Raw genomic sequence first — 10,768 nt, forward strand, 5'->3', positions numbered from 1 at the left:
TGTGCACTGGGGGCTGTGCTCCGTCCTACAGGGACTGTGGGTAGCAGCACCTGGAGCAACTGGGGGCAACACTTGGTGCGTGTCAGATGTTGTTGCTCCTTCCTGGGATGATTTTTTCATGGAAGGGATTAGCAGCAGTACATAAACACCAACAGCTACTGAACTTCACAGGACAAAGAGACTCCACCAAAACACTCCCGTGTTTCCTTGTGCTTTTGTGTCTTTCTTGCACTCTGAAAGAAAAAGAATTGGCCCAAGCCCTGCTATTCAAATCTCCAGATGCTGTGTGTCTTCCTGTGGCAGCTCTCTGCAAACACAACTGGCTGCCTGCTCAGCTGGGCAATGGACGGCCACAAACAGGGAGGGCCCTGGCGAACACCTCTTTGGTCTTGTGGGGCAGCGAGGGCACAGGAGACAAAGACTGCTCCTCCTGAGTTCATGGGGCAACAGAGAGATTTTATTTCCCAAGCCCCCCCTTACACAGGGCATTTGAAAGACCAGGCCTGGAAGCTCTCATTGGTTTGAGCTCCACGCCCCTTCAGGTTCTGGCCAGTGAGGTGCCTGCAGTTTTGGGAGATATTTGATTGGTCAAGACCCCTGTCAATCATGGAAACACCTCACCCTTCTTTATAAAATTCTGTGTATTGTTCTGTCACCCATCTGCAAGGGCCCTTTGCAAACATGGGGACAGAGGACAGCGTGCATCTAATTTACACTGGAGCTGCAGCATTCCCCTCCAGGAACTGCTAGGGGAGAACTCAGGCCACAGGCATAATGCTTCTTGGTTACAAATTGAACTTATCTCTAAAAGCAGAAAGCTATTTAACCCTGAGCCCATTTAACCCTTAGAGAAAGACCCAATTTTAAAAAACAACCTTTCAGCACTTGATCCCTTGGAGAAAAACTGAACTTCCAGAAAAGAGTCTGTAAATAGAAAAACTGTTTGCAAACATGAGAAATAATTTGTAAATAAATCAAGTCCTTCCATGAACTGTCCATGAGGCAGGTGATCATTTGTAATGCTGTCTGTGGTTTCCAGTGTCCATATTTTAGGCAGCTGCATTGTACTGTTGTAGGATTTATTGTAAAACATGAGAACAGACTCAGAGGGGAGGAGGGTGTACCCTCAATCCAACCCCTGTCCCCTTTTTTCTTTGTATAATAAATAATAATAGGAACAGCACATGGATTTTGAATACTATTAACTTATGCAAAGTTTCATCCAGGTTTACTGATAATATTTTTCTTTACCAGCCAGGTTCAGGACAAAGAACTTGATTGGGAGATGTTTTGATAAGGGCAAGGAACTCGGTTGGGAGACATTTTCTATATTTATATTTTATCTAGTGCAAACCATATACTTTTTTCCCTTTGTTAGAAGTTAGAAATTTTTTATTGACTTTAATAGATGACTTTTAAAATGATGATAAGTGGCAGAATTCAGTGAAAAAACTTTACAACTGCAATTTGCTTATGAAAAATCCAAGCTCTGTGTGTACCTCAGTGGATATTCTTTGAATCATACCAGTTTATCTTGAAGCAATACAAGAATAATTACTAGAATATTAAGAAAAGGCATGTTAATACACATACTAGGACTTCTTTAAGACAATGATTTACTAAAATATGAATCTCGATCTAATATCGATATCCAACTGAGACAGACAAAAACTCCCTAAGATTTTAAAGTTAGAAAGTGTATGTTTATTGAGACAGCTGGGCAGTAGGTGGGATAATTCCCTAATGCATACTGCAAAAATCACAGGTATTACAAAGCTTTTTTATTTACAGAAGTCCTGAATACACAAAATATGAATGCATATTCATATCCCTGTCACTTCCTCTGCTCTGCTTCATGTGCTAATTGGCAAAAAGGCAATTAAGCGTGTGTGGTTCTGTTCCCTGAAATGAGTCAGGGGTCCATTTTGGGGAGGGGTCTCCAAAATGAAAAAGTAAAATAAGTCTTCCTCGTTCTGACCTTTCTGCCTTTCCCATGCATACGTGACAAATGAATCCTTGCCGTTTTCCTGTGCTTAATGGATCCCTAAAGTATGGGAAGTCTGCAACTGTTTTTGTGCCCCTGAAATCTGTTTATCACCAGGAGCGGGGCTGGGATGTGCCCTGGTGCCTGGGACATGACAAGGAACGGGGCTGGGATGTGCCCTGGTGCCTGGGACATCACCAGGAGCGGGGCTGGGATGTGCTCTGGTGCCTGGGACATCACCAGGAGCGGGGCTGGGATGTGCTCTGGTGCCTGGGACATCACCAGGAGCAGGGCTGGCTCTGATGCTCTCCGCTGCCTGGGACATGACAAGGGGCGGTGCTGGCTGGGGTTTGTTTGGTGCCTGTGCAATCCCAAGGGCAGTGTCACAGCGGGGCAGCTCTCAGTGTCCCCAGCAGGTCACAGTGTCCAGGGCAGCCCGTGCCAGCGGTCACTGCGCACACGGGGCAGGCTGGGCTGGACAGCGGACGGGGCAGAAATGCTGTCCTGGGACTGGGGTCTCCCCCTGCCTCTGGGGCCCAGCCCCTGCTGGGAGCGCCTTGGGCAGGGCACAGGGCGGCTGCTGGGCCAGGGGGACAGGCCGTGCCCCCTGTCCCCTGCTGCTGGGCCAGGGGACAGGCTGTGTCCCCTGTCCCCTGCTGCTGGGACAGGGGGACAGGCCGTGTCCCCTGTCCCCTGCTGCTGGGCCAGGGGGACAGGCTGTGCCCCCTGCCAGCTGCCCAGGCCCCTCTGATACCTGTCCCTCATCCCTGTGGCTCCTGTCCCCACCACTCCCCACCACCTTCACTCCCTCCTTCAAAGCCCCACTCAACCCCTTCACAGTGACCTCTGGAAATAAAGAATGAATGAAGGAAAGGAAGTGTTGGCTGTTCACCCTGGCTGGATGTCAGGTACCCACCAAAGCTGCTCTCTCACTCCCCTCCAGAGATGGACAGCAGAGAGAAAACAGAATGAAGGCTTTATGGGTTGAGCTATGGACTGGGACAGATCACTCAGCAAATACCATTATGGGCAAAACATTTCCAAAATTGGAGATATTAATGGAATTTATTGCTATCTGGATCAAGGCAGGATAGTGAGAAGTAAAACCAAGCTTTAAAAACACCTTCTGCCCTTCCCTCCCTCCTTCCCAGCTCTACCTCCCCCCCGCAGTGGGTGCAGGGAGACAGGGAATGGGGGTTCTGGTCAGTTCATCCCCTATTGTTTCTCCTGCTGCTCGGGGGGAGGAGTCGTTCCCCTGCTGTGCCAGGGGTCCCTTCTGGAGACACTTCTCCATGAACTTTTCCACGGTGAGTTCATCCCACGGACAGCAGTTCCTCACAAGCTGCTGCAGCATGGCTCGCTCCTCCATGGGCTCACAAGTCCTGGCAGGGCCCTGCTCCAGCGTGGGCTCCTCTCCAGGGGTTTGCAGGTCCCTGCCAGGTCCCTGCTCCAGCACAGTTTTCTCATGGGGTCGCAGCCTCCGCTCAGGCATCCCCCTGCTCCAGCACGGGCTCCTCCAGGCGCTGCAGGTGCATCTCTGCCCTCCGTGCCCTCCACGGGCTGCAGGGCCCAGCTGTCTCCCCAGGGACTGACCAGGGAATCTCAGGGCAATCAGCTCCAGCAGCTGGAGCAGCTCCTGCCCCTCCTGCCCTGCCCTGCCCTGGGGGTGTGCAGAGCTGTTCCTCTCACATGTCCTCACCCTGCTCCTCCCTGCTCACAGTCACAACTCCAGGATCACCCATTTCCTTAAATCTCTTATTCCAAAGGTGTTACCACCATTTCTAACTGGGCCAGCCTTGTCCAGCAGCCAGTCTGTCCTGGAGCCGGCTGGAATTGACTCTGTGGGACATGGAGGAACAGCTGCTCTCACAGAAGCTGCTCCTAGAGCCCCTCCCTTACCAAAACCTGGCCATGCAAACCTGGTATAAGTATGGTAGGGTTTTTATTACCACTATTAATTCTTATTATTTCTATTACCTCTATTTTTGCTATTAATGGTACAGTTATTATTATTACTAGTATTTTTAGTCTTTTGGACTCTATATTAATAGTGGCTAGATTAGAACTGGAAACAAAGGTACTTCATTGCAAGTAGCATTAGAGTTTTGTCAGCCTCTTGCCCTGCCCTGTTCTGTGTCATTGCTGTGTCTGTGTGTGAAGCTGCTGCTGCCAGGCCTCCCTATTTCTCTGGTTTGGGAAATTCCATGGCATTGCTCACATGTCAGAAAGAGAAAGCTCATTCCATTCAAACGCATGCCCTTAGCTCTTTGAGTCCCATTGTTGGAAGCTTGTTTTCTAACATTGTTGACTTTCTCAGCTTCTGTTAATATTTGTGATTTTATAACAAAATGTTCTTGGGTGTGACTGTGCAAGATTCTCTAATCAGCTTTCAGTTTGCTCTTGGGTTTCTTACCGGTGTGTCCGAGCTGAAGGCAGCATTTTGGGTGGAAGGCTTCAGTGGGAGCAGGGATTGCCTCGGCAGCAGCTGGTTTTGCAATGTGAGCAGAGCTGACAGAGATTCCGTGCGCTGAATATTCCGCCTGGTTGGAGCCGCAGCGCCCGGCTGGAGGGAGCCGCGCCGGGCGCTGCGGGCTGTGCCGGGCCGGGCAGCGGCCGCAGCCCCGGCAGGGCCCGGCCGTGGACACGGAGCCTTTGCTGGGCAGGGCTCGGCCCTGCGGCGCCGGGCGGGCGGTGCCGCTCCCGCCGGGACCCTGCGGGAGCCGGGACAGCGAGAGAGCCCGGGCCGAGCATCAGCCCCGGGGCACGGCCCGGGAGGGGCACAGCCCGGGGGTCCCGCAGAGCCTCCCTGCTCCAGAGCCGCGCCTGCCGCAGCGGGGCAGCTGCGGCACCTGCGGGGCACGGAGGAGCCGCAGGCGGCGTTCCGAGCGCTCCTTCGGGGCAGAATTTTGTCCCGCTGCGGGGAATTCCCGCGGGCCGGGCGGGCCGGGGCCGCTGCCGAGCGCCGCCGCCTTTCCCGGGAGCCGCCGGGCAGAGCTCTCTGCTCGGGGCTGGGAAAAACACCTTCACTCCCCTGGGAACATTTAAAAAGTTTCATACAGGACAAGAGGAGACAAGGGCCATAGAGCAAAGGTTGTTAGGGCCGGGTGCATCTCGGCACTGAGCCAAGAGCACACGGTTATCTCCGGAGATACCCCTTGAATACCTTTTCCCTTACACCAGCCGGTTGCATATTCATAGTCCCTTATGCATAGTAAACTTTTTCCCAAGCTAGTTTACATATTCCAAGAACTGTTCAGCATGGCTCCTCCTCGGTTCCATCTTTTTAGGGCATGTGTATTCCTTGGTTGTGGTTTTGGTCCTTTTTTATCATCATCTTCAGTTTTGGCCCCGGCCCACACTGCCTTCAGACGTGAGTGCTGATGGTTGGCAGATCTGTACAGGTGTCTGTTGCAGTCATGCTGGCATGGTAGCGTGGAGGAAGGTTTTAGAAAGGCCTTGGGAATGGTAAACTGAGGAAAAGGATACATTCATGTATGCCCCATTGTTTTAGAAAGGCTTTGGGAATGAGAAACTGAGGGAAAAGATACATTTATGTATGCTGCACTGTTTCGGGAAAGTCCCGCTTCAGCATTCCTCTGTAGACCCCCTTCTCCCCACCCCTGAGCAGTTCCCATTGGACCTGGCCCCTGGGGTGGTTCTGATGTGCCTTAGCTGAACACTGTCTCTATTGTTTAAGACCTTATCTCTTAATTTTGCTGTATAAAACTGTATCTGGGCAATAGCCCAGGGCCTTTGGTCACTGCAATGCTTCAGGCAATACAATCTCTCTGGACAAGCATACCATTGGTCTCTCTTGGTCTCTTTATCTCGAACCCTTGCGGCGACTGAGGCAGCGCCGCAACTCGGACCTTGCTAACCCACACGCTGCCTGGTGAACCCAGGGCAGCGGGACCGCGGAAAACCCCGGCCCCTGGAGGGGACAGCTAGCCGGAGGGTCCCGGGGGGCCGGGGAGGGACGGGGGACAGCGGCGAGTAACCCCCGAGAGCAAAGTGGCGGTCGAAAGAGAAGCAACAAGTGGCGCACCAACGTTGGGCTTTGCACTGGTCTGAGCAAGCCTGCCGCAGCCGTCGTGGACAGTGCACTGGCTAGGAGCTTTTCCAGACACTTTGCAGTGTCACCGCGAGCTGCAGAGCGGAGAGCGGTGTGAATAAATCGCTACGCAGGCTGTCGGCTCCGCGGGGAGAAGCTCTGGGATCACGCTGGTGGTGTGAGGCATTTGCCTCTCCACACAGCCCAGCGGGACTGTTGCCGTGGAGACAGACGCCGATTTCTGTCCGGCGAGGTCGTCACGGGTCGGACGGCACCTCTCCACACCCGGGAGACCGCCCGGGGTTCGGGAACTGTTGCTGCAGTGGTGTCTAAGGGACGGCGGTGGGTGAGTCTCGGTACTGGGGGGCAGGGGCCCGGCCAGGAGACACCGGCTCCTGTGTGCCCGTGGGGGGACACGCCAGCGCGCAGGCGTGACGGGAGTCTCCGTTGTAGCTTTAGAACTTTGGGTTTGCTGCAGTAATTGGTTGAGATTTGCTGTGAAGCCAGCCATGGGTGTTAGGCTGACTACACAGCAGAAAGAGATTTATAAACAAGTTCAGGAGCCCCTGCTGAGTGCAGGTGTCAAATTTCCTAAGAGCCTTGTAAAAGAGTTTGTCAGATGGTTATCAGTAAGTGTTCCAGAGATAACAGAGCAAGTAGTGAGAGAAAGACGATTTTGGAAGCGTGTTGGTGCAGTGCTGAGTGAAAGGACAAAGGCAGGAGATCCCTCAGTGAAAGAAGGTTTTATGAGAATGTTTTTGGTCGTTTACGATGTTGTGAAAGAGAGTGCGGACACTCAGGGCGCCCAGGGAGCAGAAAAGCACCCTGTCGCGTCCCCGGTGCCCCTCCGCACCCCCTGCGGTGAGAAAACTAACTGTGCAGATGTAGATTTAGTTTCTAACCCTTCTCCGCCTCCTGCTTTTGCTCCCACAGCTGAAAATCCATGCTTTGCACCCCCCATCCCCCCCGTGCAGCCCCCACAAGATGGAGGCGGCCACGCGGTTTTCCCTTCTCTATCCCCGCATTCCCTGCTCCCTGTGCCAGCCCAGAACATGCCCCCAGCCCTCGCATTCCCCCCTCCGCCTGTCCCTGACCCCAACCCCTCCTCCCTTGCGGCGGTTCAGCCCACATTCCAGCCCCCGGTCCAGCCCTCAGCTCCTCCTCTCGCAGTTCCATCACCACCCCCTGCCCCTGTCCCTGCCCCGCTCCACACGGCTCCCCCGGCTGCGGCCACTCCCTCACAAGCCGGCCCTCCTCCCCCTCCCTCTCCCGATCTCCCTGGCAATGGCAGCGCCCAGGCTGTCAGCCGGGAAGTGCTCAGAGAGACCGAGCCTGCGTTCTTAGCCCCTGTGATTTATAATGCCAGGGGACAGAACGCCAAATGGGAGCCCCTTTCGTATGATAGTATTAGGGAACTTTGCAAAACGAAGCGTGAGTTTGGGGAAAGAAGTAAATTTTTTAAGAGCATTTTGAAAGCTACGCTATGCTCCAAGACATTTGTCCCCGCTGATTTGAAACGTCTTTTCAGTTGCTTGCTCCCTCAGTCTGAGTTTAGATTGTGGGAAAGAACGTGGAAAAGACTTGCAGCAGATCTCCTCCCAGAGATTCTGCAAAGTCCAAGCCTTTCCACAGATATAGAGGATGAGGAAATCACTTTAGAACATCTAGTGGGTGAGGGTGATTGGAGCCAAGCTGAAAAGCAAGCAGCAGGCATTCCCAAAGCAGTGTTAGACCTGTCCAGGGATGCAGCAGAACGTGCATTTTTTAATATGCCTTCTAAAGACCCTATTGTCTCATATACCGCTTTAAAGCAGTCTGTTTCAGAACCATTCATGGATTTTGTGGATCGAGTGCGAGCCTCTGTGGAAAAAAGGGTGCAAAATCCAGAGCTCCAAGACCAACTTACATTAGAACTGGTCACCACAAATGCAAATGAAGTCTGTCAGCGAGTCATCCTGGCTCTTCCATCATCGCCTCCCCCCACACTCGATCAGCTCATCAAGGAGTGCACCAGGAAAGCTATGCTGATGACAGAGGACTCAGTGATAAAACCACGGGAAAGGGTGGTTGCTTCAGGAGCAGCAACCCCCAGGACTCCAGGATCTGAAGGGCCTCCTCGACAAGGGGGGAAGGCGGGAGGGGGGAGAATCATTTTCCTTTATACTGGCAGAGCAAAATGTATCTTTTTCAGAGTTAGTTCACTTTGTTGTATGATTTTATCTTTCTTTCAGACTAGCAGAATGTCAATTTCCACATTCCTGCTCATCGTTTGGTTCCAGGGAATGGTCATCTACCCTTCCACGGTGGATGCATGGATTGTTCCACAGCCCAAGAAAAATGTGTGGGTCACGCTAGCCCAAGCCTTGCAACAGGATCATATGTGTTTGTCCACTGCCTCAGCAGAAAATCCGATGTCCACATGTTTAATAGGGGTTCCAAGTAAGGAGGATGAGTTTCCAATTGGTCTGGTCCGTTTGCAAAAGCAGGTGAACGAAAATAAAATACCTAAAGGTGCAGGACAAGTTGAAGCACAAGTGCGAAATCCCCTCATTTTGTGGCAAGGGTGGGTTTCACATTTGCCCACTGCTGAGGGGGAGCCCCAGGAATTAGAACTCCTAGGCTCTGCAAAAGCTGAATTTTGCATTCAATTTGATTTTTCCCCAACCAAAGAAGTAAAATTATATGAGCATGTCAAACAGTACAAGGTAGAATTCAGAGCAGGTCAATGGTGCACAGCTGTCTACAAGCTGAAATTTACATCCACCACTGATTTCCGTCCACGCAAGCTGGACAAGGGAATGTTTCTTATCTGTGGGGACAGAGCGTACCCAGGAATCCCATCTCGTCTTATTGGAGGTCCATGTACTTTTGGGCATCTGACCCTTGCTTCCCCCAACATGACCCAAATTCCAATTGGGCAAGCAAAAAGTGGGAAAAAAATTACTAAGCGGAGTGCAAGCCAATTTGATGAACATTGTGATGCAGAAATTTATCATTGGGCAAAATCCAAAAGAGTTGCTGTCTCTGTGTTTTTACCATGGGTTGCAGCAGCCAAAGCATTGAGTGAATTAGGCAATCTAGAATGCTGGGTGACCAAGCAGGCAAATTTAACATCAGCAGCCCTGAGTGACCTCCTAGAAGATGAGGAAATAACCAGGAAGGCTACCCTCCAAAATAGGGCAGCTATTGATTTCCTGCTGTTGGCACATGGTCATGGATGTAAAGAATTTGATGGGTTGTGTTGTTTTAATCTGTCATCTAAAGGACAGAGTGTCCACTCGTCCATTCAGGAAATGAGAAGCCTCATTGGGAATGTGAAGCAAGAAAATGAGGATTGGTTTAAAAATCTGTTCAAAGACTGGGACCTTTCTGGGTGGGCAGTGTCTCTTTTAAAAGACATCTTTTACTTTCTAGTTGCATTGTTTTTAGTTCTGTTAGCATTTGGAATTCTGAAGCGGATCGTCTCCAAGGTCATCACCTCGAAGCCGAAGGCTTCTGCGCCGGTTTTCATCGCTGCTGCCGCCACGGAAAGCGATTGGTGGGAAGACGACAAGCAGAAAGACACTGCAGTTTAAGAGCCACAGTTTACCTTCTCCCAAGGCATCGTTCATCTTAGTAATTGAAAAGCGGGGAATTGTTGCAGTCATGCTGGCATGGTAGCGTGGAGGAAGGTTTTAGAAAGGCCTTGGGAATGGTAAACTGAGGAAAAGGATACATTCATGTATGCCCCATTGTTTTAGAAAGGCTTTGGGAATGAGAAACTGAGGGAAAAGATACATTTATGTATGCTGCACTGTTTCGGGAAAGTCCCGCTTCAGCATTCCTCTGTAGACCCCCTTCTCCCCACCCCTGAGCAGTTCCCATTGGACCTGGCCCCTGGGGTGGTTCTGATGTGCCTTAGCTGAACACTGTCTCTATTGTTTAAGACCTTATCTCTTAATTTTGCTGTATAAAACTGTATCTGGGCAATAGCCCAGGGCCTTTGGTCACTGCAATGCTTCAGGCAATACAATCTCTCTGGACAAGCATACCATTGGTCTCTCTTGGTCTCTTTATCTCGAACCCTTGCGGCGACTGAGGCAGCGCCGCAACACGGACCGTGCTAACCCACACGCTGCCTGGTGAGCCCAGGGCAGCGGGACCGCGGAAAACCCCGGCCCCTGGAGGGGACAGCTAGCCGGAGGGTCCCGGGGGGCCGGGGAGGGACGGGGGACAGCGGCGAGTAACCCCCGAGAGCAAAGTGGCGGTCGAAAGAGAAGCAACAGGTGTCCTCATCCTGTGCTCACTGGATGTTATCCCATCCAAGCAGGCAATTTAACACAAGCATGCTTCTATCAGCTATGGCACTAGTATGTCTGAGCTTAATCAATGAACAACAGAAGTAAAAACTATATAACAAAGTTATTGTAACACCACACATATAAAATCCAATGGAATATTTGCAAAAAGCCAATATTATAATATGTATCTATAACAGGGCCAAGGGCCGGGTGCCCGCTCGGTGGCCCCGGGACAGCAGAATTTTGGCGTCCCGGTGCTGGCTGCCGGCAGAGCCCCGGCGCTGGGCCGGGGATGCGTGGGACCCTCCCGCGGTGGGGTTGGGCTGCCCGGGGCAGGCGCTGCATCGTCAGCCCGGAGCCACCGGGGATCGCCCGGTACCGGCGGGGCGGGGCTGGGGAGCGGAGAAGGGCAGCACCGGAGCTGGGGGACCCTCTGCAGCCTGCGGGGTCGGA

At 52.1% G+C, this 10,768-nt stretch overlaps 1 protein-coding gene across 1 annotated transcript; it reads left to right on the plus strand.

Annotated features, from left to right (window-relative positions):
- Positions 1 to 5,921: 5,921 nt before the first annotated feature.
- LOC146765077 (uncharacterized) lies at positions 5,922 to 10,063 on the plus strand. Its single transcript, XM_085562726.1, has one exon. It carries the CDS (start codon positions 6,545 to 6,547, stop codon positions 9,608 to 9,610), a length of 3,066 nt encoding a protein of 1,021 aa, XP_085418852.1. The 5' UTR covers positions 5,922 to 6,544; the 3' UTR covers positions 9,611 to 10,063.
- Positions 10,064 to 10,768: the final 705 nt, after the last annotated feature.

This window comes from Lonchura striata, chromosome 28 (genome assembly GCF_050655825.1).
Source record: "Lonchura striata isolate lonStrDom1 chromosome 28, ASM5065582v1, whole genome shotgun sequence".
Lineage (NCBI taxonomy): Eukaryota > Metazoa > Chordata > Aves > Passeriformes > Estrildidae > Lonchura > Lonchura striata.